General features: G+C 43.8%; 3 protein-coding genes across 6 annotated transcripts; 1 reads left to right on the top strand and 2 right to left on the bottom strand.

The window, feature by feature from the left end:
• Window positions 1-1,819: 1,819 nt before the first annotated feature.
• On the bottom strand, window positions 1,820-4,914 carry LOC145554500 (uncharacterized). Of its 3 annotated transcripts, none has more exons than XM_081614367.1 (9): window positions 4,285-4,914; window positions 3,645-3,695; window positions 3,531-3,575; window positions 3,398-3,459; window positions 3,250-3,313; window positions 2,990-3,043; window positions 2,780-2,806; window positions 2,542-2,694; window positions 1,820-2,462 (listed from the first exon to the last, which is right to left on the bottom strand). In XM_081614367.1, the coding sequence occupies exons 2-8, from the start codon at window positions 3,657-3,659 to the stop codon at window positions 2,656-2,658; spliced, it is 306 nt and encodes a 101-aa protein (XP_081470493.1). In that variant the 5' UTR covers window positions 3,660-3,695; window positions 4,285-4,914; the 3' UTR covers window positions 1,820-2,462; window positions 2,542-2,655. The 3 variants fall into 3 exon arrangements, with proteins under 3 accessions (XP_081470493.1, XP_081470492.1, XP_081470491.1); XM_081614366.1 differs by having other exon boundaries at window positions 3,645-4,422; window positions 4,676-4,914; XM_081614365.1 differs by having other exon boundaries at window positions 3,645-4,914.
• On the top strand, window positions 4,914-15,109 carry shkbp1 (SH3KBP1 binding protein 1). 2 transcript variants are annotated; one of them, XM_008402034.3, is made up of 17 exons: window positions 4,914-5,074; window positions 6,190-6,243; window positions 6,327-6,372; window positions 6,444-6,576; window positions 7,212-7,292; window positions 7,370-7,540; window positions 7,606-7,696; window positions 7,776-7,966; window positions 8,697-8,812; window positions 8,890-8,977; window positions 9,070-9,186; window positions 9,948-10,118; window positions 10,190-10,345; window positions 10,451-10,547; window positions 11,023-11,207; window positions 11,280-11,382; window positions 12,556-15,109. In XM_008402034.3, the coding sequence occupies exons 1-17, from the start codon at window positions 5,019-5,021 to the stop codon at window positions 13,265-13,267; spliced, it is 2,568 nt and encodes an 855-aa protein (XP_008400256.2). In that variant the 5' UTR covers window positions 4,914-5,018; the 3' UTR covers window positions 13,268-15,109. The 2 variants fall into 2 exon arrangements, with proteins under 2 accessions (XP_008400256.2, XP_081470490.1); XM_081614364.1 differs by lacking the exons at window positions 4,914-5,074; window positions 6,190-6,243; window positions 6,327-6,372; window positions 6,444-6,576 and adding an exon at window positions 6,601-6,745.
• Window positions 15,110-15,414: 305 nt separating this feature from the next.
• esrrd (estrogen-related receptor delta) lies at window positions 15,415-20,068 on the bottom strand. The gene is made up of 8 exons (XM_008402037.3): window positions 19,921-20,068; window positions 19,019-19,241; window positions 18,691-18,826; window positions 18,252-18,368; window positions 17,561-17,656; window positions 17,319-17,480; window positions 16,908-17,180; window positions 15,415-15,854 (listed from the first exon to the last, which is right to left on the bottom strand). The coding sequence occupies exons 1-8, from the start codon at window positions 19,959-19,961 to the stop codon at window positions 15,616-15,618; spliced, it is 1,287 nt and encodes a 428-aa protein (XP_008400259.2). The 5' UTR covers window positions 19,962-20,068; the 3' UTR covers window positions 15,415-15,615.
• Between the last annotated feature and the right edge of the window lie 7,169 nt (window positions 20,069-27,237).

The raw sequence follows: 27,237 nt of genomic DNA, 5'->3' as shown, positions 1-27,237 counted from the left end.
GATGTCCGACACGCCAGGAGGAAGTGGAGCATCTCCGCTCATCTCTGCTGAAACAACAGATCTCAAACCGACTCCTGCTCAGTGAATGCAGCTCAGCATGGATGTAACTTTCACTTAGTTCATGATGTTTTATTCATTACAGTGACCCAGAAATTTACCTTTTTTTCTTATTCATCATAAAATGTCATCATCCCAGCAGAACTTTTGTTCCCTGTTTTGGTTAAAAACTTGTTTCTTATCACTAAAGGGATCTGAAACAAATGACAGATGATATAATTTAGAGAATCCAGATTTCTGATCAATCTGATTAGCAGCCTAAACTATATTTTTAAATAAAAAGCTGAGTAATATTTTTAAAAAATCATTATTGAAATAAAGAAAGCATTTCTACATGTTTTTGTTGTCATAAAGAAATATATTAAATGTCCTTTCGTTGGAGTCCGGAACCATGGAATAATCCGGTCCGGAGTTTACCTCGTCCCACTTGTCCGCCGCTCATTTCCGGCTGTTCGCTCCCACCTTCAAGTACACCTCGCTGCAGCATGCAGAAAGGGGCGGGGACGGACCACTGTCAGCCTCTTACCTTATATGGAAATGGGACCATTGCAATCCGGAAGTGAAGGGGGCGCTAGTGGCGCTATTTCCTGTACCAGCCGCCGCTAGTGGCGCTATTTCCTGTACCAGCCGCGTTAATAATAATAATAATAATAATAATAATAATAACAATAATATTGATAATAATAATAATAATAATAATAATAATAATAATAATAATAATAGAAATAAAAATGTAACGTGGTATGTCCCTTTAAAAAAATAATTAAAACTGTTGTTTTTTAATGTTAAAATCACATTAGTAATAAACAACTTAAAACAAGCAACAATAATGAATTATTATGTATATGTATTTATCTATTGTCACCCAATCTAGCTGAAACAAAAGGCTTAAAAAATATTTAGGAACACATTTATCCATCCATTAATTATCATACACGCACGCATGACCCTGGGCAGATCACCAGTCCATCCTAGATTAAGAAAACAGATACCAAATACTTCAAGAACGCTGTAGTTCAATTAATAGATTGTGATGTAGTGAAACGTACTCTTATAATAAATAAATTTAAATCTAAAATATAACTAGTGCCAAAAACTATTATGCTTGGTTGCAGGTGAGCTCAACTATTGTCATTGTTTACCATAAAGTCTCATTGGAAACCTTTCCTGTAAGGACTCCAGCTTAACCAGTAATCTGATAAAAGACACTGGACTGGTGTCCCACTATTCAATTTAGAAATTCTATATCAACTCTACCAGTTGTATTTGATTCACAAACTGCGCTCAAATATTCAATTGTTGCAAAACCCAGAGAGACTTTTGTAAAACTTTAAATGTAGCTTCAAACTGGAAACACTCAGAGAAAATAGGTTTTAGAAAGTTTATTTGACAAGAGAATGATCCACTGTGGATTAATCATTGTTTCTGTATGAAAAGCTTCTTTGAAGTCACCAGATAAATAAATCAGGCTTATTTGTACATTCCAACGCTCTTCAATTCAGCCAATCAGCTCATCATGCGCCTCCGTCTCAGCCTATCGGCGCCGGTCTCCTCATCTTCTTGAATTACCCTTCATAAAGTCCGGCTTGATGTGAACAACGGCTCCTCACCCGAGTTTCCATCACCTCCACCCGGTCTCCACCGTCGCTCAGCATACCTTTAATCTTTGTATTATGGTATGTTTCTAACTGAACATGTTTCTGTATTTGGTTGCTTTATTTAAATAAAAACTGTTGATTCTGATTGCTAAAACATAAACGACTGAGGTTTGCAAAGACAATTTTTATTTCTTCCAGTCATTGTTAAAGTATATGAAACGTTACACATGAAATACTGAAAGGTATTATCTTTGCTTGTATTTCAAAATTTTAAAACAAGGTTATCCAATTGTTAAACAATGCTGTTACAATATATTTACAACTACTTTATTGGTTCTACTTTCTCTTTAATATATTAGAGCCACAATGTTACTTTTCCTGGAAACAACAGTTCTACCAAAAAACTAAATAATATAAATCAACTGAACTACAACAAAAGGAACACTAAAAAATTTACATAATGTTTAAAGAACACATTGTGAAAAACAAAAGGATGACAGAACAAATCCAAATGTCAGCAGAACAGATTTACAAAGATGTCACCAAAATGAACAATGTGTGACAACTGAAATGTGTGAAAGACTGTGGAAAACAACTATTATTCTCCTCGCATTCAGTACTGACATCCAGGGCAGTGTCCAGGTCTGCCATCACAGTAGTAACGAGGGTAATCTCCTCGTCTTCCGTTTCCAGTGAAGCCCACACAGTCTTTATATTGCCGGTTACAGGAAGAACACGTAACAACTGCAAAAGGAATCCGGTTTTCTGCCTTGAATGACTTTGAAAATTTACCCCAGTTGATCTCACCTGTAAATGAATGATAAATTTCATGTAGTTTAAATCTAATTTAACATGTTTTATGTGGAAAAAAGTCAAAGGTTCTTACCATCCAGCCAAGCAAAGTGAGTCCTCTTCCTGAACACTGGGTCAGACACAATGGCTTTAAAGCGCTTGCAGGTTAATGCCAAGGTGAGGTAAGCTGCATCTCCCTGTGCTAGTATCACCTCTGGAGAACAGCTTCCAGTACATCCAAAGGCATCTGAAAATTACAGAAAAACAGGTGCATTGCAAGACTATCACCAGAATAATGGCTATGACGCATATGATTATGAATGTATCTTTACCTGCAAAATTGGTGGCATCATTTGTACCTGCATGGTGAGAAGCATAAAACAGTAATTAACACTTTGTATCTCTCAGTGTCTTACCCTTTCCATCTCTACTGTCATAAAAAAATGATGTGCAAAAAATATATTTTCCTGTTTAAAAAAAAATCATTTCTGGTTTAAATACAAATCAAAAATAATAGTTATGTGTACATTTTAAAAATTAACCTCAATTTGTGCCTCAGTTGCTTTTGCATAGGTGTGGTCATCAGCACACAGAGTCTGTAAAAAAATATAGATATTTTGAAAGTGAAAGATGAGCCCAAGTCCAAACAACATCAAAACAGTTTCAACCTTTTTAACTGTCCTATCCTGATTTTGTTTCATATTTTAACAATCAAGCATTGCATAAAACTGCATTGTGAACGGACATAATAGAAATTACATGATTCAAAACTACACACTGATGAATTTGAACTAAACCATACCTCATATTTTGCCCCCTCATGAACTTTTTTCCGCTTTCTCTCCTTTTGTAGTTCTTCTTTGGTCCTTTTAAAAGGACAAATTGAAGATTTTCTTTAAAAAACTGACTTATGTGTATGATGATGTGGTATATTGCACCATTATTCTTACTTCACAGGGAAGTTTCTCAGGAGAGTGAGAGTCCACCATCTTCGTATTGTCATCATGTCATTCTGTGGACATGACAGGTTCGCATTTAATGACATCTCCAACAAAAAGCATGCAGTCTTATCTGTTTCCTTACCTCCGTGAAATCAAATGGTGCTTCCATCACAAAGTAGAGAGCATACTGTGGAGAAAAATGTGATTATGTCTATACAAACAATACAACAAAATGGTGGGAGGAAGTGGATGTTACCATCACTACAAACATTCCACAGTTGTTGGACAGTCCTTGTTTAGGCAATCCCTGTGGTGTTTGAGAGAACATTCAAGAAAAGAGGGAAAATTTAAATTACTTTAACAATCAAATTAATGTATAAGACAACAGCCTTACCCACACTATTGACTGTAAACATTGAACGGAGGAATGATTGGAAATAAGCAGTCTGGTAGCTCTAAAGAACTATAATTGTCCAACAATAACATCTCACTTATATTAATATTTTTAATTTCCATTTTTAAAATAACTATCAGTGCACATACCTTCATTTTAATTCATGTCTGCAGAAATAAATGGGTAATATTACACTGCACATTATGATCAGTAAAACCGTACTTAATAGTAGATATATCACCTAATACTGTTACTCTTACTAGTGTTTTTTGCAGTTATTTACTACTATAAATATATGAAGTAGAGGGAACTACACCCACCTATGATGGCAGCTTTTAGTTTATAAAAAGTGTTAGACTTTCCAGAAATGTTGGCGTGCAAAAACATATTTCAAAAAGGATTAACCTTTTTCTAGTCTTTTTTATGAAAAAAAAAAAAACCAACTACAAAACTGTTAAGAAGGTAAATAAATAAATGATAGTGTAAGTGTAGCTTTACATACCGTTATGTTGAACCGTAGCAGTTCTTGTTATGTGATTCTGTACCTTGAACGACTCATCGGCTTTGTATGAGCAAAGAGGACAGAAATATCCGGAATAATCTTCTCTCCGTTACGAATGTTACAAATAGAAACGTGGATCTGTTAAATAAAATAAAAAAACAAAGTTTGAGCATAAAATACACTTATCAATTATACATTTTATTTACTTTTCTATTTTTATCTAATGGTGCCCTGCAGGGAAATAATTAGCTATGCTACATGCTAAATTTAACCTTACCTTCTATGAATTACGCATTTCAATAGTCTACAGCTGTTTATTATATGCTCAACGTCATCTAGAAAAGCGTATTGATTTACTATGTGATAAAAATTTTAAAGAAGGTAAAAATACCTTTTGCTGACTTTGCGCCTTTTCCATTTTGGATCGTGTGCCGAACACATGAACCCTCTCAAACTTCTTTCAATCGGCATCTCAAACCCGCTTCTTTAAGGTATTTATACTAGAAATTAGGAAAATAGCGCCCCCTTCACTTCCGGAGTGCAATGGTCCCATTTCCATATAAGGTATGAGGCTGACAGTGGTCCGTCCCCGCCCCTTTCTGCATGCTGCAGCGAGGACCTTCTCCCCACCTTCACCGTGTAGCAGGAAGTGCTTTGTTGAGCTGCTTTCTGCTCAAAACATGGATTAGATTCGTATTTTTCTGGATTTGTCCGAGTCACTCGGTCTCTGGAGGATGTCTTCCCCGGTGAAGAGTGGGGATATCATCCACCTGAATGTCGGTGGGAAGAGGTGAGGAGCACCGGAAGTTCCGGGCTAACCCGGCTAGCTGGAGAGATGAGACTAAGCTAATGCAGCGGCTTCCATTGTCGGACAGATTGCCATTCTTTCATGATTAATTCTCTCTTTATGTAAAATAAACCGTTTTACACGACTTAAAAGGAAATAGTCGGGGTTTTATATAAAGAATTGTTTGATTCACACCTTTATTATTACCCCAAGTGTCCCTTCTGAGGTTGAATAAAAACAAATGAAGGTTGAATTTTACTTTGTGTCCGACAATGGACGCATGCAGGTGGAACATAAAGCTTAGCTATCACTTTATGTTAAAAACTACAAATACATTAGGTCTGCACAAAGACGAGTCTTATTTCTGATAGTCTGGATTCAATAGATGAACTTTAGAGATGAAAATTATCCAAATATCACGTCTGTCCGATAATGGAACCTTAACAAACCAGCTGCAGGAGTGAGTTTTTTCCCGTCAGATCTGGTGTTGACATCAGATTCACCAAACTGGAACTCTGACCGGAAGGTTTAGTTCATGTTGACAACATGAAGCAGTTCCGTCTTCCTGTCTGCATGAAAACTTCCCAGAGTTGGTGGGAAAATGAAGTTTATATATTTAAACCAAGTATTTGGTTGGCTGCATGACGTTTCGCTGCTGTCAGCGTTTTTGCCTGGTGAAGAAATAAGAAATAGATTTTACTTTGAGTAGCAGAACCTTAATGAGTATGGAGGCGAAGGAGGAGAGTGAGGAAAATACGGTTGGAGCTGAGCTGAAAGTTAAACCCCTGGTGGGAAAACTTCCGCTAATGCGCTAACAGAGGAGCTAATTATTTAATTTTAATACCATATGGTATATTGTTTTAGCATAGCGTCCACTCAATACCATTTCAATTTAGCTTTAGCTCATGCTAAATACTGGTGTAGCGCTTTAGCGCTTGTTTATGCTAAGTTGGGTAGTGTTTTAGCTTCGTGATTAGGGTTAGCATAGCTAGCGGTGCCCAGCCCTAATCAGAACCTGATGTTTCAGCTGGTTTTGTTGATTTAAATTTAATTAAATGAATTTACTAGTTGGTTTAAATCCATGAAGAATAAAGCGACGGCTCTCCAACATCTTACAGGTTCAGTACCTCCAGACAGACGCTCACCTGGGTTCCTGACTCCTTCTTCTCCAGGTGAGTCAGCCTGACTTTATTTAGCTCCGTTCAGCCTTGGACCAGCTTCCTGAACTCTTCCTCTTCCTCTTCCTGTTTTTCAGCCTGCTGAGCGGCCGCATCTCCACCCTGAAAGATGACGAAGGAGCCGTGAGTGTTCCTGGGCTCGTCTTCTGGTTGAGTCGTCTTCCTCTTCGTCACGCTGCCGTTTCTCTCCTCAGATCTTCATCGACCGCGACCCGTCGCTCTTCGCTCCCATCCTCAACTTCCTGCGCAGCAAAGAGCTGTACCCGCGCTCCATCAACGTGCACATGCTCATGCACGAGGCGGAGTTCTACGGGATCACGCCGCTGGGTGAGAGCAGCTCCGACGTTTTGCTAAAGTTTTCACGCCCTTCGCTGGTTGCTCAGCGCCTCAGCAGCAGGTTAGAGGGATGTTCTACTGACAGGAACCATCAGATACTCGGATCAGATCGATGTCTAAAAACGGCCCCACAGCATGATGCTGCCTCCACCGTGCTCAGGTCAGGATGAGGAAACGTTCGGGCGCTTCTGGTTCTTTACAGTGTTCTCCAGGTGAACACAGATCTTAGATTTCTGTTCTGGTTCTGCTTGGAGAACCTGGAGAACGGTTCAGTCCAAACTTACTTCATTTCTCCTAAAGGGAAGGTAAATGAGACCATTACTTGTTAGCTAACGCTGCTAATCCACCTCCTTTGCTTTTGCTGCTCCTCTTTGAATCTGTCTGGTTGGAAGGATGAGCAGAGAGATGCTGGAGTCTGGGATCAGACGCTGCAGCCATGATCCGGGGTCAAAGTTCAGGTTATATTTGAGCTGCTAATCAGCTGTAAACCTCGTTGCCATGGTGACGCATCATAGCTAAAAAACCCCAGCAAAAGTCCTTCCAGATGCATCCAGAACCAGAGGGAACAAACCGGCCCGCTGCCAGCAGGAGGCGCTGTTTTAAAATCATTTTTAACTTTGTTTCAGTGCGAAAGCTGCAGCTGTGTGACGAGTTGGACCGGTCCTCCTGCGGAAACGTTCTGTTCAACGGATACCTGCCTCCCCCAGGTACAGCTGGACCAGCAGCAGGCCCGGTTCTGGACCCGACCCGGTTCTGGACCTGATCCGTGTCCGTGTCTCCCCAGTGTACCCGGCGAAGCGTCGGAACCGCCACAGCGTGGCCGGGTCTCAGTTCATGGTGGGCCGGGCCGGGCCGGCGGAGCGGGCGCCGGTCCGACGCAGCAACACGATGCCGCCCAACCTGGGGAACGCCGGGCTTCTGGGCCGGAACGGCGCCGAGGACAGGACGTCTGCAGGTAACGGGTTGGGCCGCCGCCGCGGCTCTACAGGAAGTGATGTCACTAACTCTGCGGTTCTGCAGGAGGATTGTCGGATCCCGGCATGGTCCGGATCATCTGCGGCCATCACAACTGGATCGCCGTGGCGTACGCTCAGTTTGTCGTCTGCTACAGGTAAGCCACTCCTGCGGCGCTCTGATTGGCCGGTCGGTGGGCGGAACCAGGAAGTGAAGGTTGTCCTTCCTGCCGTCAGGATGAAGGAATCCACCGGCTGGCAGCAGGTCTTCACCTCGCCGCGCCTCGACTGCGTCATCGACAGAGTCGCCCTCAACGCCAAGGTGATGGGCGGGTCGCTGGGAGACAACGACAAGATGGTGGCCGTCGCCTCGGTGACGGAGATCATCCTCTGGTCCATCTGTCCCGACGGCAACGGGAACGAAATCGGTACGATTCAACCTGCAGGAAGTGGAAACTGATGCAAATCAAAGTTATCAGTTTACATTACAATAAAAATTATGTTCTAACATGTTTTATAAATGTTCTAATTTTATTTCTAATAAAATTTATTCTTATTTTTGTTTTCTTTAGATTTTTTATTTTTTCTATTGTTTTCATAGTATTTTAAAATTTAATTTTTATTTTTTGTAATCTTATCATGTATTTCAGCTCTACTTTTGTTTAACTGTTTTAAAAAAAATTACGTTTTCAGTCTGTTTCCTTTATAAAATATAAATTTGTATCTGAAGTTATTTTTTCATTTTTTTCAGTTTTCATTCTTTGGTCTTATTTATTTTTCTCCTTTTATCAAAGTATTTTTAGAAATAAGCATTTCTAAATCGCCTCAACATTATTTCTTAAAATATTGACTTTAAAGTTTAATTTGGTCGGAATCAAACAAACCAAAACCTTCTTGTAGTTTTTATTATCGATTTGTTTCCTTTTATCCGAGACGTTTCGAGGTTCTTCCTGGTTTTTTCCTTCTTCCTGCCTCACTTTCAACTTAGAGGAAGTCTGTTCTGATTGGACGATGAGAATCATTTAAATGTCTCCTTCCATGCTGTCTAACTGGGATCAGGCTTGTTTATGATGATCAGACCTGAGCAGAACCGGGTCCGGGGTCTGGACAGAACCTCAGAACCGGCGTGTAAACGCGTGTGTGTGCTGCCCCCTGCAGGCGTCTTCAGCCTCAACGTTCCGGCCGAGGCGCTCTTCTTCGTTGGTAACCAGCTGATCGCCACAAGCCACACCGGGAAGGTCGGCGTCTGGAACGCCGTCACCAAGCACTGGCAGGTGGGTGGAGTCCGGATCTGGGCGGTTTCAGGTCCAATGTGGGTTGCTAGGTGATAAGCCCCGCCCCCTCCCTGCAGAACCAGGATGTTGTTCCCATCAGCAGCTACGACACGGCCGGATCCTTCCTCATCCTGGGCTGCAACAACGGATCCATCTACTACATCGGTAAGACTGGCGGGTCCAAGCCCATCGCCACGGCAACGTGGTCCAAGTCCATCGCCATGGCAACAGGTAGCTGATGTCTTTGTCTCCGTCAGACGTCCAGAAGTTCCCTCTGAGGATGAAGGACAACGACCTGCTGGTGACGGAGCTCTACAGGGACCCGACCGAGGACGCCATCACCGCCCTCAGCGTCTACCTGACCCCCAAGACCAGTAAGGACCAAACCACTCATACTGGGAGGACTGGGCAGGACACACAGCCACCAAACTGAACATTACAACATCCACAGCTACATAAAGAATAAAAGCATCAAATTAGGGCTATGGATTTAAAAAAAATTAATTAAAGGCAAATGTTAATATATGTGAACCTTTGAGCTGTTAAACATCAAATAAACTCATAAAAATAACATAAAAAATATACAGTTAGGTGGAATCAGAGTTTCTCTCTGAGCTAAAATTAAAGGTTTGTGATGTAAAAGTGTGAATAATAATTTAATGAATTAAATAATAAGGAAAACATGTAAAACTGATCAAAGAAAATAATTTAATATGAATCAAAATATTGTTTTTTAAATACATAAACATAAAAAATTAATAAATAACGTAACAATTTATTTCTCCATCTTATAAAAGCCAGAATTCAACAGACGGCATTAAAAACTACAATCACTTATAAAAGAAGAGAAAGTTTCATTTAAAACGTTTAAATATTTGTAATTAATTGTATAATATTTTTTTAAATATTACATTTTATCCAAAAAAACAAAAGAAAAGTTGGCAGACGGATTAGACACAAAAGTTTAATCTTTAAAGATTTGAAATGGCTCCAGTTTTATCAGTGGCCACCGGGGGGCAGCAGGGAGGCAGGCGGAGGAAACGCTGCCACCTGCAGGTCAGCGTCAGCATCACATCAATGCTTTTCACTGTTTTGTAACGAATCTGCAGTAGAATCAGAACCGTGGTGTGTTCAGGTGACAGCGGGAACTGGATCGAGATCGCCTACGGAACCAGTTCTGGAACGGTCCGGGTCATCGTCCAGCATCCGGAGACGGTCGGCTCCGGTCCGCAGCTCTTCCAGACCTTCTCCGTCCACCGCAGTCCCGTCACCAAGATCATGCTGTCTGAGAAGCACCTCATCTCAGGTACCAGGCCCGGTTCTGATGGGTCCAGGCTCCGGCACCAGGTTCTGATGGTTCCTCCCTGTGTTTTCCAGTCTGTGCGGACAACAACCACGTTCGGACCTGGACTGTGACCCGGTTCCGAGGGATGATCTCCACTCAGCCCGGGTCCACTCCGCTCACCTCCTTCAAGATCCTGAGTCTGGACGACGTGGACGGACACGGAGGCTGCAGCGCCGGAACCGAGATCGGTCAGCAGGTTCTAATGGGTTCTGTTTGGTTCTAACTGGTTTTGTTTGATTTTGTCGGGTTCTGTTGGGTTCTGTTTGGCCTCAGCCAGGTCTGTGTGGTTCCAGGTCCGTACGGGGAGCGGGACGACCAGCAGGTGTTCATCCAGAGAGTGGTTCCGGACACGGATAAGCTCTACGTCCGGCTGTCGTCCAACGGGAAGAGGTGAGGGACGATTCCTGATGGCGGCCCAATCAGAGGCGGCCTGGTGGCGATCGGCTGGCAGTTTGGGGTTTAATCATGGCGACGCTTTCGTCTAGTATCAGCTGTTGGATCTGGATCGAATCCGGATCGGAGTATAAATGAAGAAAAAAGTATCAAACGTTAATAAGGACATTCCATGTCAAAGTTTTATCTGACGTTAAAAGTTTAGATTTAGTTCGGATTGTCAAAGGATTGTGGAAGAAACGTGTTTTTATTAAACACAAACTCCTGAGAAAGAGATGTGAAGATGCTGATAAATATAGAGTATTAATTATTCAGAGCAATTCAAAGAAAATATCCTGAAAATACAAATTCATTTGGATAAATCAGATTTTTTAAAGTTTGAAGAGCAGATGAAGCAAATAAGCCCCGCCCACTTCCCCACCGCCTTCAGAGTGAGCGGTCTCTGGGTCTGCTGACGCAGTTGTCTCTCCAGGGTGTGCGAGGTGCGGTCGGTGGACGGGACGTCCATCACGGCCTTCATGGTCCACGAGTGCGAGGGCTCGAGTCGCATCGGCTCGCGCCCGCGCCGCTACCTGTTCAGCGGCCATGGCAACGGCAGCATCCAGATGTGGGACCTGACCACGGCCATGGAGATCGCCGGGAAGGTCGACATCAGAGGTCAGCGGCGCCCTGAGCACGTGAGCGCTCTGATTGGTCAGAGGGGATGACGAGGTGTTTTTGTTCCGGCAGCGCTGGGCGGGCCGACGGAGGAGGAGCTGCTGGAGCTGCTGGACCAGTGTGACCTGGCTCTGACCCGGACTCCCGACAGCACGCCCAGGGCCTCCACCTGCAGGTACAGAGAGAGAGACACACGCCTTCCTCTGTCGACGTGCCGAGTGTTGCCGCGGTGGAACCGTAAACTAAATGAAACCTGGAGATGTACGCTTAGTGCTATGTTCTACACCAAACGGAAAAATGGCAGAAAAACCATTGAAGAACAACTTAAAACTTTTCTTTTTTCTCCCTCTCATTGTTGGCTATGATACACACAGACCCGTTGCCATAGCAACTGACTGACAACAGCTCCGCTAAAATATCAGAATTCAACACCAAAAAACACTTGAAATATTTCCCACACTGAACCAGAACATTCAGCCTGTTGCAGTTTTATGTTTTCAGGCCTGATGTTTATTTTGTTATTATTATTTTGTGATTGCTGTTGTAGATTAGCTACAGCTGCTATTAGCTAAGCTAACAGGTCTGTCAGTTGGTGTGTGGGTCACCTTTTTTTTATTTTTTAACTGAACTGAAATTCCACATCACATCTGCATGTTACGGTTGCCAAAGTCAAGCTAGCATAACTGAACGACTTTCCTTTCCTTCGCTATTTTTTTTCTTAATTAAAACTTTTTCCTGATCTTGTTATATAGTTGTAGTCTTGACAGTTTGTAGCAAAGCTCTGCGTCCTTTTTCTTTATATAGCTGGCGTACGTATTATGTTATGTTGATCACGTAACAGCTAAAACTAATGATAGTCATCATCGGTCAGCAGCTTTTTGCATTCCAGCAGGAAGATGGGGGACACGTGTCTATTCATACTGAGCATTTCTTCTTGACTTCCACACATTTCAGTGCATTTATTCCTAAACCTTTATTCCTAGACATTTCCTTAACTATTACTAGTTTATTTCTTACCCGAATCTTAACCAGGACTGAACTCACACCAAATATCTAAATCTAACCAGTAGAGCTCAGAAAAAGTGAGGACCTAGAAAACGTCCTCGCTTCCACAAACGACCTCCTTTCACTGGTGAAAGCTGTGAAAAGGTCCTCAATATGTGCTATAAACAAGTACGCACGCACTCACACACACACACACACACACAGATGCTCGTCACATCAGTCAGGATCCTTCCTTGGTTCCTTCCTTCATTCCATGGTTTCACACACACACACACACGCACACACACACACACCTTTTTAAGTCAGTCAGGAAGCTTACTGATGTCACTTCCTGTCTCTGCAGCCTCCACTCTCAGCTCAGCGACAGTTTCCGGGCCGACCGTTTTCGCGCTTCGCCTGGAGTGGTGGGGTCCTCAGCCTCGCTGAGCGGCAGCCTCCCTCGACAGACTCCGCCCCCGGCTCCCCTCAGCAGACCGCCCAGAGACGCCGCCGCCCCCTCTGCCAGCTTCCAGGGCCTTTATGGCCCCGCCCACCTCCAGAGTCCCGCCCACCATCAGAGCCCGAGCCCCCAGGCGCCTCGGTACCATCCGGAGCGGGAGGCAGTCCGGCGCGGCAGCTTCGTGGAGCGCTGCCAGGAACTGGCCAAGGGCCCCGAGGCGGCGGCCAGCTCGGCCTTCGGCACGCCGCCGTGGTCGGAGGGCATGAGGCGCAGCGTGGCGGTCTGCAGCGAGCTGGAGGCCAGGTTCAGCCTGCGGACCCCCACCAGCTTCACTGTGTCCCCCGGAGCCCGCTACACCCCAGGGACGCCGTCCTCCATGTCCGCCTCCACTCTGTCCTCTTCCTCGCACCGCAGGGCCACGCCCACCTCACCCACAAGCCCCGCCTCCTCCATGCCCAGTCCAAGCCGCTCTTTGACCCCCGCATCGCCTCGCCGTGGCGCTGCAGCATCACCTGCTGAGGCAGCGGCGACACCAGAAAGTCCAGCGAGTCCAGAGGGAACCGGAGTGGCGGCGCCGTCCAGCCCCAAACCACACATGAACGAGACCAGCTTCTGATTGGCCGACCAGACTGGCTTCTGATTGGCCGACCAAACTGAGACGTTCAGATTCCTTTAAACCTCTGGATGAACTGCTTTTCTCCAGCAGGTGGCACTACAGAGCTGGGAACAAACTCTGCAGCTGGAATTCTCCAGAACCAAACCCGGTCCTGAGATCAGGATGAAGGTTTTTCTTCACTGCATTAATTAATTTCACTCAGAACCTGAGGGAAAACACGGACCGGACCGGACCGGACTCGGCTGATGGTGTTTGTGACGTTTTCTAACTTTTATATCCGACAGTTTTCTGCTTCAGTTTCTACAGAAGATTTATTTTGATCATTTCTACTCAAAGTTTGATTTAAAGCCTGCAGGGGGCAGCGGCGAGTCCTGTCGGATTCTCTGCCACCATCAGTTCTGAAGTATTTATTCTGAAGGTTTTCTGTAATGCTGAAGCTGATGTTTATTTGGATGTTTAGTCTCTGCAGTTCAGCAGGTTTATGTGAAGAAAGACACTGTATGCAAGAAGTACTTCAGTACAACATAAATATACTTTTCTGTATTTCTGCCACTTTAACTTCCCTCTCTGGCACTTTTATCCAAATACTTTCAGCTGATTGAATAACCAGAGGAGGCGCTGGTTTGGCACGGAGGGATTTCGGTGGATTGCTGCCGAAGTCGTTTTTATGTTCAGTCTAAAATCACAAACCGTTTAAAAACAGAGAAAGAAAGAAAGAAAGCGAGAACATGGCTGACAGAGCAGAGACCTAACAGACCGGCGTTTGTGGAAGCATTTAAAAGCTCTATGAGGAGAGAGTTCAGTCGCAGGCAGAGGGAAGAGAAACGCTGTTACCAGCTGGCGTTACACTGTTATTAATTTAGCTCAGACACGGAGGGACCAAAATGATCCAGCCTCTGCTACTTATCTACTGAACTTTATGCTCACAAACAACACCCTGAACCGCCCAATTTTAATCTTTTCATGCAAGAAAAATCTGACTTTTTACGCGTAACTAAATTAGATGCATGTCTGATGGTTTCCCAGAATCTACAGTCTGAACTGTGGAGTCGCATTTTATCCGACTTCCACTTCACTGACGTGTCTTGGTTCTGCTCCTGAAGGAAACAGACGTTCCTTCGTCTGGTTCTGATCGGTTCTCCGTGCTGTTTAAAATCTGTCCATGGATGCGTCGGCCATCTTTCCAGCTGTAAACGGATCTCTGTTCAGTGACAACTAGGTTCTTCTTCTGCACATGCGGGTCGCTTTGACATCATAAACCGTTCAGACAGAAGTCTGACTGCAGGAGCATTTAGTTTGAGCATGAACCGCGCAAAGCAAAAAAAGTTGGATTTCAACAGAAATATAACAAAATATGACGACCTGCTGTGTGAACGAAGTTTCCTGCTTAGGGGATGTTAGTAACGAATAATCGGACAATTACAACTTATTCCTCCTAAATATTCAGTGAAATAATCACATGCTAGCTGCTAATTGTCCATATATGGTCATGCCTTCCTGTTTTAACAGGCATGAGACAGAAAATAATTGATTACATTTTTTATTGTGGTTTTGTTGGCGTTAAACTTTTGGTTTTCATTCTTCCTGCTGTATTTAAATCTCAATGTGTTGCCTTTACTGCCCCCTAGTGGCCGGAGGGAGAGCTGCATTGATTCGTTCAGATTTTTTTAATGAGGTGTGAAACTTGAGAAAACCGTCCTGAACCAGAACCGTTGGTCCGAACCAGTTCAGTGACCTCCAAATTTAAATTGTTTGTTGTATAAAGTCTAATAAAAACAAACATTTTGATCTAATAAATGTTCCTCTCCTTTCATACTAAAATAAAAATTCATGTTAAAACCACAGCTCGATCTTTCCTGACGTCCCGTTTCCCTCAGCCTTTGAACGCATCACTGCTGTGACGTTTGAACCTTTTTGAATTGTGAAACGATTCGTATTAAACACAACAGATTTTGTAGTAAAAGTTTTGAATTTATTTCACCTGAGGAAACGGGAGCATCTGAGGAAAAACTTTACACAGAAATAACAAAAATACATGAAAACTTAAACACAGGAAATATGATGACGCTCCCTCCTCAGTCCCTGAGATGAACATCCACAAAGGGGGCGGGGCTTACACAGGAAGTCCTGATATCTGATGCTGATCGTTTGTTGATTAAAACTGGATATTTTATTCCCATTTTGCAAAACTGCTAGAAATCCAGTTTTTGTCAGCTGGTTTCTTACAGTTTGGTCAGGTTCTGCCTTCCTTCCCTCTTACTGACCCGGAAGTGAAGTTGTCATCTGACCTGGACGACCTCGCTAATGACGGCAGGACAGAACCAGGATGGTTTGTGAAGGGAAGCTGCTCAGCTCTTGGCGTTCAGCATCTCCAGCAGCAGTTTGTGGATGGGGACGCGGTGCTGGCGGTGCAGCCGCCGGAAGGCCTCCGCGGCGCGGGCGGCGCTCTGCCGCAGCAGCGGGAGGCTCATCAGCAGCCGGCCCGCCCGGTGCGGCTCCCCGCGGGAACACTCGTAGTCCTGCAGCGCCTCCTGCAGGCCGTCCTGGAGCCGCTGCAGCGAGTCCGGAGAGTCTGGCAACTCGGCATCTGGGGGGCGGAGGTCAGAGGTCAGTTACTGCACAAACCCAACAAATTCAGGCCGAGGCAAACAGGAGCCACTGCTGCTGTGAGAGCTGCAGAGAGCCAGCTGATCGTGATCATCAGTTATTGATTGGCGCCTCGCTGCGGGTTCATCCGTCCCGCCGCGGCCCCCCAGCCGCGCTTCCTCCATTTAAATCAGTTCATGGATACACCACCGCCTCCTGCTGGTCATGGGGTGTTACTGCAATCTGACCACAAAACAGCTTTTTTATGAACTTATCCCTGTTTATAGTGGAAATGCTGAAATGTGGCCATTTTTTTTAATCAAGTCAAAGTTTATTTATGCAGCACATTTACAGCGAGCTCATCTGACCCAAAGCACTGGACCCGCTCAGGTTGTCGTAGTAACTGATGAACGTTATGATAACTGAACTCTTCAGCTAAATGTAACATTGATTCCTGTAAAATGAACGTTTCCTCCGCAGCTTGTTGCTGTCGACGCGCGGAGCGGCCATATTGGATCTCAGAACAATTCCAAAAGAATCTGCTGAGTCATGAAATAAGTCAGCAGATCCAGGAAATGCTGAGTCACTGGTTGCTATGGTGACTCGGGGGGAAATGAGAAACGGAAACGAATTAATGCTGTTAAAGTCCAGTTTGCTTTGATTGATGGTCCTGCTGGTTGTTTCACTGGGATCCAGTTACTATGGAAACATTTTGTTCTGTAACTTTGTTTGGAAAACTTCTGGTTCAGTTCATACCGAACAGAACCAGAAGCACTACCAGGTTCTGGTTCTGGTTCTGGTTCTAATACTGACTCGTCTTGTAAGCGTCTGAAAACTTCTGGGATCCCCAGGAATCTGCAGGTGTTTTCTCTGCCTGTAGGTGGCAGCAGAGAGGCTGTTTCTGCTCAACAGCTTGAATTTTGTCCCTTTTCCTGCACTGTAGCTGTTCAGTGTTAGTCGGTGGAGTCAGGCAGGTCATCATGTTAGCGATGTTCCACCATTAGATCAACTCTCAGAGCCTAATGGCAGCATCATGCCGTCTAAATGTCTGTACCTGAGTTGGTGAGCGCCATGGCCTTCAGCATCACCGCCTCCTCTGGGCTCATCTTCATCGCCCGGTACCTGGCCACCAGGTGGCGCACTTCCTGGTACACACCAGCCAGGCCGGCGGCCCGGCACTGAGCCTCGTCCAGGCGCAGGTTCCCCGCAAACACAAGCTCCTCCCCCGCCCTGCCCTGCGAGCGCCAGGCCACGCCCACCAGCAGCGCCTCCATCCAGCCGCTCTGCAGCAGCGACATCTGCTCCACCAATGAGAGCTCAGAGAAACCTGGCGGGGAGTGAGAGCGGAGCAGCGAGGCATCAGACGGATCGGTCTGAGACGCTGGTCTTCCAGAATTTAATCTCTTCTACCGGAAGCCATCTTGGCTGTTCAGTAATGTGAAACTGTTTTAGGACCTGGGATTACCTGGGATCTGCTTGGCCCAGCCAATCAGAACCAGCAGCTCCCGGTTCAGAAGGTCACAGAGGGTCAGGAGGGTCCGCAAGCTGCCGTCGTCGGTCGAGTCGTCCTGATTGGCTGCCAGCGGGGCGGGCTCTGTCAGCAGCAAATGGGAGATCAGCTTGTTTCCTGAAACAGACGGATGGGACCGTCAGACTGGGAAGTCTGGGCGGACTGGGAGCCTTCAGAGGGAACGTCGGGGAACTCACTGGAGCCGAGCGGCAGGCTGAACGGAGCTTTACCGCCTGTCTCCACCCGCCTCCGGTACTTCTGCCGGCCTCCTCTGACCCGGTCCAAACGCACCCCTGAACACAAACACCGTTTGAGACGTGAAAAACTCGGATTTTGATAGATTTGTTCTGATCCGAGCCGCAGGTTTACCAGGCTGTTTGTCTCCTTACTCATATTTTAATCTGTCCTTCCACAGATGTTTGTTTTCAGCCCCATTAGTTTCATAAAAGCTGCTAACAGGATGTAAACTTTGACCTTAAAGCCTGAATTTAGATTCAGTTGTACAAAAATAGTTTGTTTCTGACATGTACATTTGAAAGTTGTGTTGAAAGCTGAGGTATGATGCTAATTAGCAATTCCAGGCACTTGAGGAAAACTCTTAATATGTTTTGCTTTAATGCTGCTGCTTGTGGTCAAACAGGCCTTTGAATCTGAATAAACTGGTTTCTGATCAGATGGTTCATCATCACTGTGTCTGGATGCAGCTGACTGGTGGAAATCAGCTGAAGAAACATTTAGAAAATGAATTTCAGTTTATCAGTCAGATTAAATGCGTATGGATCTGTGAACCGGGTGCAGTTCACACTCCGACCACCAGCTGGCACCAAAGCCTTTCTAATATCATCCTTGAGCCCGAGTCTCAACCGGCCGAACCGGGTCCCGTCCTACCTTCCCGCATCATCCCGGCCTGCAGACACTTCCTGAAGCGACACGCCTGGCAGGCTTTCCTCCTCCGCTTTGTGATCTCGCACTCGTTCGTCACCGGGCAGCTGTACTCGATGTTGCCTTGGTAACCAGAAAACAGGAAACGCGTCAGCAGCAAAAGAAAAGATGCTGGGATACCAGAAATGCCTCTAAAAAATAAGACCAGATATAAAAATGTAGACAAAAATTAAATGTAAACTGATATAAAATACAATCTTTATTATTGTCATAAGCTGGTAACTTTATTTTTTCATCATTTTTTGCTATAAATAAACTGATTAAACAGATTTTACACTCCATTATCTTAAAAATGAATAATTTTAAATAATTATTGGTTAATAATTTCCTGTCATATTTTAGTTTCGCATTATTCTCTGCTGCTGATGAGGATGATGAAGGTCACCTTGGATGGTCCTCTTGAAGAAGGCCTTGCAGGCCTCGCAGGACGCCACCCCGTAATGATAGCCAGAGGCAAAGTCTCCGCAGACCAGACAGAGCCGTTTGGGTCCCATGGGGCCCATCGGGGCCCGGCAGTCCACCTGCCGGAGAACACCAGGTAGACCCAACATGAAGCCTGGAAGACGCTCCCGTCTCATTTTAGATCCGATTATAATCACAGTACATCTGTAGATATGAAGACAAATAATCCCTGAATCTAATCTGGATTACGGAGCTTCAGCAGAACCGGAAAATGTTTTAGTCCTGATGGAGCAACAGGAAGCCGTTCCTACCTTCACTGAAAAACGGTCCGAGTGAAACTCCACGGCGCCCCCTGCAGGGCTTCCGCTGGAACTGCACCCAGCTGGAGAGTCAGGAGTCTGGTCCCCGCAGGAGGAAGAGGAGGCTGGGCTGGAGAGGAGGAAGAGCGGCGGAGAGGAGCAGAGAGGGGGGCCCCAGAAACGGGAGGGGGGGGACTGGGAGGATGAGGAGGAGGAAGAGGAGGAGCGCAGGGGGCTGGGAGGAAGGTGAGATGAAACAGGAAGTAAAAGAGGAGAAAATAAAAAACTATTTGATGTAAAGAAAAGAGAAAAATGTTCAGATGCTGCATCTACGGAAACCCAGGAGGGCCACACAGAGGAACGCTCCTTAAAAATAAAGTTCATTTATCCTTTAAACATAACTTTATCTAAATTAATGAGTTTATCGCATTTCTAACTGCTCTCTTATTTATTTCTGTTTTATTAAACAGACATGAAAACCAGGTCAGAAACTTAGAAACCTCTCTCTGCATTTTATTAATGTTTACAATCACTAATGTTTATATTTCCAAACATTTGAGCCACATAAATAAATGACTTCTGTTGTTTTTGCATTTATGCCATAAATTTGCGATGGTTTAACTTTTTATTGTTTTACAGTAAATCATGATTGTTTCTGTCCAACTGCAGACGTCTCGATATCAAAAAGTTCAAAATCTGCAATCGCTCTGAAATATTTACATTCATTTCTATATTTCATGGCCGCCTGCAGGCCTCAAAGTCGTTGTCATGGTAACGATCAGCAGTCTGTTAGCTGCATGTTTTACTGTTTTTCTGCAGACTTGAGTTCAGTAAATATTCAGTTTTCTTGTCTCTGGGTTGTTTAAGTCTCTAAAGCTGCAGATCTCCAGTTTCCAGAGGATCATTGAACTCACCATGGTGAACCGAGGAAGCGTCCAAAGTCCTTCAGCTCCATCCTGGCCCGGTTCGGGTCTGCGGCCCCATGTGGAGCCGCCCGAGGCCGGACTCTTTTATCCAGAGGCGGTGGGGGGCGGGGCCTGCAGCCTCAGCCAATCAGATCACAGCAGCCTTCTCTGGTCATCTCCATTGATCGGGACAGCGACAGATGTAGGCCACGGCCGCCGAGGTCAGAGTTCACCCAATTAATCACTGAAGGAAAAATGAGCCGGAGGAAAATTCAGACAATCCATCCATTTACTTTACAACCTTACACAGGTCGCCAGTCTGTCGCAGGGCAACACAGAGACACACAACCATGCACACACACACACACACACACACACACACACACACACACCTAGGGACAATTTAGAGACCAATTAACCTGACAGTCATGTTTTTGGACTGTGGGAGGAAACTGGAGTACCCGGAGAAAGCCTGGGGTCGGGAATCGAACCAAGAACCTTCTTGCTTTAAGGCAGCAGCTCTACCTACTGCACCACTGTGCAGCCCCAACCCAGACAATAAACGCTAAAAAAAGATTTACAACATCATCGTTTTATAAAACACTCCGAGGTCGTGGACACAAATATTTTTAAACAATATTAATACACAATAATTATGTCAGAAAACATTTTACATTTTACAGCAAGATGTGTACAATTTATATTAGAAGGAGGAAAAACCAATTCAACACCTGCTACATTATTAACCCGCTACCAGAGCAGCTGGACCTCAAAGCAACAGTTTTTACAAACTGTCCAAATTTTTATGTTTCAGTGCAAATTGTTGCTTTTTCGTGCAAGTTCGTTTAATTTTACCCGACACCGTCAAAGCCCTACCTCTGTGGGATGAAGCTCCTCTCAGTTTCTCTGGTTGATGGTTTTTATTTTATTTGTTTTTGGTTTGGTTGATAATTAGGAAGCGGGAGCGGCTAATGGTAGCATTGCCTGCTAACTCAGGGCTGTTGCTATAACCATCGATGTGTTCACGTGTTGTCGCCATTAAAGTATCCAGTAATACAAAAAAGTTGCTAGATTTTTCGCTTTTGTGCAAAAACGTCGCTATAGGGCCTAAAAATCTACTTAATAGATCGATAAAGTTGCTACGTCACTGTTTACGTCACTGAAACGATATCTGGTTCAGTCTGCCCTCTAGTGGTAGCAATAAAGCAACGCAATCACCAGTTTGGTAGTAACTAGTTACATTTACTTGAGTAACGATTTTGTATTTTTCCTAAGCTGTACTTTTAACTTTTACTTGAGTAATTTTATTATGAAGTATTTTTACTCTCACTTGAATAAATTTCTGGATTTTCTTCCCACTAAATGAAAAACAAACATGTTTTTATAAAATCCACCAGACAGACTCACACCTGCAGTTTCTGTTAAAGTTTCACAAATTTCTTTTTGAATGAAACTGATTTGGAAAAATTTTCTTCTGCCTGATTTTATTTATTTTTTTGTTACTCATATGAATTATTGTCATTTTGGTCCTTAAAATACCAACATTTCAACTCAACTTTATATTTTGGTTCGTCTGATGATGTAATTTTTAAATATTAAATGAATGATAATTTGATCAGTTACTCAGTACTTGAGTCGACTTTTTGCCAAATACTTTTTACTGTTGAAGTAGTTCTACTCTTAATGTTTGGGTTATAAATTATTATAGAATGGCAGAAAAACGTCTAATATCTGGACAGGATCAGCAGAAGTACGTTTGATTTTGGACTCCAGCTTCCTGTCGCAGCTCGACCTTTGACCTCAGGTGGTTTAAGGAGTTTGTCAGACGGTGTTGACGTTTGTTAGAAAAACCACATTTGGACACTTTTAGGGTCTAAACTCTACATTTCTGTCATTTTTCTGTCCAGTAGAGCATCAACTTTGATCTTGAAAGTAAAATCTGGCAAATCGTGGCATCAGGTCCAATCTCAGACCTTTAAGAACCGCTGGTGCTCCCAGCGAAACCAGGAGCTCCAGGTTCTCTGGACTTGCTGTGAACTGGAGCTGCTGAGGCTGCAGTTCCTGCAGCAGGTGAGAAACAAACAGTCGGTCTTAATCTTACGCTTAGACGCTCTCGGATCAGCCTCACCTACATCTGCGGTTTCATAAGAGCTGCGTCACTGGACCGCCTGTCCGTCCAACTGACCGGGACACGGAGCTGTCCGACCCGGCGCCGTACCCGTACCAAGCAAAACTATCATAGAACATCAGCAGACGCGAGTGGCAGCTCTTCATAGTGTTGTTAATCTGAATTAATATAAATCATTTAAAGTGTTGATTTGATTCTCTTTCATCTGAAGACGGTGACAAAATCACCAAGAGCCACGATGAGTAAACACACAGCGTCCTGAAATTCATGTGATCATAACTCTAATAAACCAAAGCAGCAGTAAACAGAAAACCAGAGAATAAAAGGTTTAGTGTCTGAATGAATGAATCTCCTCCAGGTGTTTGTGAAACCCCGTCAGGAAGGATTTCTGCTCCACCTGGTCAGTGAGGTTCTCCGTTTGGACGTTTTCTCTCAGACTCGTCCATCCATTGAGTGAAATCATCGTTTTCTCATTAAATCCATGGCGTCTAGTCGGCCTTTAACGGCATCGCTGCTCAGAAACTCAACCTGTTAATCCTCCATGTTTGATCTTTAGCTGAACCATCAGAACCTGCAGGTCTGGACCGGAAAGGCGAGACTTTGGAGGCGACAGATTTGTCTCAGCAGCCAATCAGTGAGCAGCAGGCTAACCTGAGCAAAAATATCCTGGACACTGAGACCCGGCACACCCGACCCGCTCATCCTCATCTTCATCAGCCAGATCTGGGTCAGTGTGGCTCTGAGTCAGCCTGGTAAACCAGATCCCTGCAGGGCTTAAGGTCCACTCTGGAACATTTCTCTGCCCTGGTCCAAACATTTCGCAACCTGGACCCGGTTCCAGCCACGCTCAGTTCGGAACCGGAGTGTAAATGACAACGTTTGGTGTTTTCAGTCATTGGAACAAAAGAGCTGTTGCGGTTTTTACTAACATGGTTTTAGAGGGGTTGGTGTCTATGAGCAGACATCTCAGAACGGGTCGGGTTTACCTGGAGAACCGGCAACTAAATTTATACTCACTGATGACATCGTTATCCTTGGTTAATGTCCAAACTCATTTCCTATCAGAAACAGATTCACTGCTTCAATAAAACTAACCTAAAATGTTTTATTTTTTAAATTTGGTTCAATAAAAACATAATTCAAGTCTGACCGGCCCAACTTCAACATCTGATGAAAAAATCTGATCAGTTCCCTTCCATATGTGGGATTAAATGGATTTCAAAGCGTTTGCTGTCTGAACTGTCACATCGTGTTTTATCCAGTTTTCATTTCTGAACCAGACGAAGCTAAATGTGGTGAATTTGATCAGCTTCCTTCCTCTGGTTCTGATCTACTCTAGTAGTTAGATATGAATATAGAAAATACTGAGAAAGAATGTCAAAACCAAGTTCACATGAAGAGTCACTTACTGGGTGGATGGATTTAACCTGGTATAGATGTTAGAGGAGTCAAATATAAATTTTTACTTCTACTCACTCCTTGGAACATGTAAATATACCTTACTATTATTGTTCCTTTGTTTTAAACGTGTTTTATTTGAATATAACTTTATTCTTTTATATGTTCAATACGTGCGACAGACTGGTGACCTGTCCAGGTGACCCTGCCTCTTGCCTGGAACGTTAGCTGGAGAGGGAGCAGCAACTCCTGACCCACTAAGGGACAAGGTGTTAGAAAATGGATGGATAGATGTTCAATACGGTCAAACTTGGCTTAACTAAACTTTAAAATCCATCCACAGAAGGCGGCGGCCATCTTTACTGCCGTAAACGGAGCACTGCTGGGTGACTGCTACGTTCTTCTTCTGTGCATGCGGGTCACTTTGGAGGCGTAAACCAATCACACAGAGGAATGAATGCAGTCGTATTTAATTAGCAACATGAACAACCAGGCAAAAAAAATAAATAAAATTGAGCATCAAGTCCTTCTGGGTGAACTACAGCTATAGAAAAATAAACTGGTTTATTGACTTAGTCAATGTATGGAAGGTCCAGCCATTTAGAAAGTAAGCTAAAACTTACTTTGCTAGCTTGAGAAACCCAAGCTAACAGCATGATGCTTAAGACTGATGGGCCAGTTTTAAACCTGGCTTCAAACTGGTTTGAGGCCGTTCGGTCGATTAAAAGACTCTGGGTTTCTAAGAACCAGTTCTGGAGTATCAGAAGAGAAGGACGGGACTTGCCTTTAAGGAGTTCAGGACGGAGTAGTTTTGTTACTACGTGTTGTTTTGACCCAAACTGCCTGTTCTGATGCAGTGTTACTGTTCGTTGAGTCCAGTGACATTCTGTTTTCATCTGAGCAGCGGTTCTGGACGGGATGTGTGCTGAGATTTAAGCAGCGCTGCTTGTTCTGTGAAAGCGAAAGCTGATATTCCGCTGGCTCACAGGTTCAGCCGTGCAGCGCCTGGACCTGCTAATCCTCTTAAAACTGGCCGGTGTGAGCGTGGGATTGGCCTATAATTCAAAGTGGCTTAGAGACATAGATCTACATAAACAGAGTGAGCATTAAGGTTATGGATCCAGGTGGAAGATTAGAACTAGGCTGCACGAGAGAATCACCTGCAGTGACTCAACAACTGGGCTGTAGCTAACAGGCTAACGCTATGTCTCATGAAAACAAAGGTGATAAAATCCTCCGATACATCCGCTCTTAAGGCATACAGGTTTATAAAAATGGTTCTTAATTGGAGAGAAAAATAACGCATCATGATGAATCAATGCTGACATTCTTGCCCGGAAGAAGCCCGGCTCAGCTCCGTCCAGGATGACGGCAGTGTCAGGGTAGCCAACAAAGTCTGCAGGTAGATTGTTGTACATCTGTTCCTCCAGTTTCCAGATCCTAATTTAACCAAGTACTGTAAATAAAAAGTTAGTCTAAGCCGTGATGATCCAGCAGACCGTGGACTGATGGACACAGTACCGGTCAGCAGGTCCAGGTGCTTGGATCCAATGGAAAGGTAATCGGCACAGCAATCATGGCTCAGAAACACATCACGAGGTGTTACAATGCAAACCAGAAGAATTAAAAACAAAAAAACTAAAAAGCGTCCATATTTAGCTGCACAACGTAATCAAAACAAATAAATCCTCAGCTCTTTTTGAGAGTTTTGCTTGAAAATAAATTGACAATATCTCAGGAAATTAAATGTTTAAGTGAAATAGTTCTGGTATCACAAAGAAACTGCAAAAAATGTTTCAGAGGTGTAACAACACTGAAGTTACTGAGTAAGAGGGAACTGAAATATCTACTACTTAGAAAATGCATATTAAAATCTGAGTATTCTTTTGAAAGTGTGCAGCTGAAATTAATTTAAACTAATACTGTTACTGTTATCTGTACCAACAGTAATACAGAAAAAGATGCATAGAAGAGGCATTAGTTTATAAAAGTCCAGGCAAACCTAAATGTGCCATTTTATTAATAAAAAGCAGCGGGAGGATGTAACTTCATAGCCTTATTTTCTAAGCAGAATCTCAGAAGAAAAAAAGCGAAAAAGGAGAAATTACGTTTGTGTAACGGAAGAACAGATTAAAGCAGCCAAGATGAAGCTGAAGTTGGTTTCCAAGTCCAGCTTCAAATAGCTAAAGGGCGATTCGACCTAATTTTTCACTACCTTCCGCATCTTTAATCGACTCGTTTAAAAACTGCTACACCTGGACACTTCAAATCTGGATTAGGTTATTCTCCTCTTCAAGAAGAATCTTTATAACCATGTTTGGGATTTGTGAAACCGTTCTCGGATTTGTGAAAACTCAATAAAGTTTGATTTTCACAATTTGTTTTGCATCTAGATCACCATAGATCTGTTCTAAAAAACTAAAATTCACTCCAACGTGGATTATATTTATGAAACAAACAGCAAAGGTATGATGTCATATTTTTGGGATTCGGGAAATACGCCCTTCTTTACTATTCGTGGGCTGACCTGTTCTGTGGGTTTTTCATGTGGATCAGTGACACTAATACGACTGTAAAGCGAAGTTTTTGGACTTTAATCTGACCGGCTGCCTGTGTGGTTTGGATCGTGTGGCTCGGTGTTGGTGGAACAGAAAAACTGAATAATGTTCAGGCTGAAGCATTGCTGCCCTTGGCTGTTCTTAAATTACCCTCCGACTGCATGTTAAATGTCTTTTATATAATTGTCATATAAACAAAAACTAAGGAGTTGTCTAAAAATAATGTCATACTCCGTATAACACAAACGCAAACATCAACACACGTATTGACTGACCTTGTGCCGAATCGCTGCCTCTGTTCTCAGCCTGTTCCCATAGCAGTGGATTTCCACCGGCATTATTTTCCTCCAACAAATTATTCCAGTAAACGAAGCTCGTACAGCTTCACTTTTAACCTCCGTCTTCCCATTTCTGACTCTGGATCTTCAATATCCTCAAGTTTGAAATATCAGGCAGCTACAAACTGGGTGTTAGCTGTAGTGGCTAAGTTTTGGCTACAGTCCGCTGTCACCTTGATTTCAGCAGGAAAATGAAAAAACTGAGCACTGGATGGTACCGGCTAATTACTGGACACAACGGCACACCACAAAACCCAGTTATTGTACCAGTAGCTCGCAGGTACTTTAACTTTTGCATCTTGTTCATTGTACAGCTCTTGCAGTTGTGGTTAAAAACAATAGAAGCCAGTAGGACCCGGAATCAATCTATGTGGCATAAATCTAAACGGAAGTACGTCATGTTATGGTAATTTCATTATCAAGGAATGAGAATCTGTTTCAATAAGAGAAAGATTAATCTTTGTCTTTAAGTTTCTTTATTCGAAGGCAAAAGCGTTCGAAGACCCTTCTCACTGAGCGCAGTCAGTAGAAGAGCCCTGAGCAACACACATCACATCGTTATATAGTCACAGCAAGACAAAGACCCTCCCAAAGTCTGATGTTATCTCTACTGCCAGATGGCCACAGAGACACCCTGACCCCCTCCTCATGAACTATCTCTCACCTCTTGGAGGAGATGATTTTATGGCAGGAAAGACAGTTGATAAGGATTTCAGGAGGAACTTCTAACACTTCTTTGTCAGTTCATGGGTTCAGCTCAAACAGGGTACAAACTACATTCCACACATCAGTCCTTTAAGACAATCATTAGATCAAGCATTTTACCCAAGATGTCTTCAGGTCTCTTCTGCTATCACAGCTGTAGAAACATCTTAACATTATTTGCAAAACTTATTTAATGGAC

This window comes from Poecilia reticulata, chromosome 13 (assembly GCF_904066995.2).
Source record: "Poecilia reticulata chromosome 13, P_reticulata-male-v2, whole genome shotgun sequence".
NCBI classification, from domain to species: Eukaryota; Metazoa; Chordata; class Actinopteri; order Cyprinodontiformes; family Poeciliidae; genus Poecilia; species Poecilia reticulata.
The sequence above is the reverse complement of the archived record's forward strand: the minus strand, read 5'-3'. Positions and strand labels throughout refer to the sequence as shown.

What these genes read in the sequence shown, in the direction of transcription:
- LOC145554500 (XM_081614365.1), bottom strand. Translation starts at nt 3,716, where the DNA reads ATGTTCTCTCAAACACCACAGGGATTGCCTAAACAAGGACTGTCCAAC. An exon ending in GTGGAATGTTTGTAGTGATG is followed by an intron (nt 3,576 to 3,644) that starts GTAACATCCACT and finishes TTTTCTCCACAG; the next exon opens with TATGCTCTCTACTTTGTGAT. An exon ending in CTGAGAAACTTCCCTGTGAA is followed by an intron (nt 3,314 to 3,397) that starts GTAAGAATAATG and finishes TCCTTTTAAAAG; the next exon opens with GACCAAAGAAGAACTACAAA.
- shkbp1 (XM_008402034.3), top strand. Translation starts at nt 5,019, where the DNA reads ATGTCTTCCCCGGTGAAGAGTGGGGATATCATCCACCTGAATGTCGGT. An exon ending in CTACGGGATCACGCCGCTGG is followed by an intron (nt 6,577 to 7,211) that starts GTGAGAGCAGCT and finishes ACTTTGTTTCAG; the next exon opens with TGCGAAAGCTGCAGCTGTGT. An exon ending in CGGATACCTGCCTCCCCCAG is followed by an intron (nt 7,293 to 7,369) that starts GTACAGCTGGAC and finishes GTGTCTCCCCAG; the next exon opens with TGTACCCGGCGAAGCGTCGG.
- esrrd (XM_008402037.3), bottom strand. Translation starts at nt 19,961, where the DNA reads ATGGAGCTGAAGGACTTTGGACGCTTCCTCGGTTCACCATG. An exon ending in CGCTTCCTCGGTTCACCATG is followed by an intron (nt 19,242 to 19,920) that starts GTGAGTTCAATG and finishes CCTTCCTCCCAG; the next exon opens with CCCCCTGCGCTCCTCCTCTT. An exon ending in CATGGCGCTCACCAACTCAG is followed by an intron (nt 15,855 to 16,907) that starts GTACAGACATTT and finishes TCCGCCCCCCAG; the next exon opens with ATGCCGAGTTGCCAGACTCT.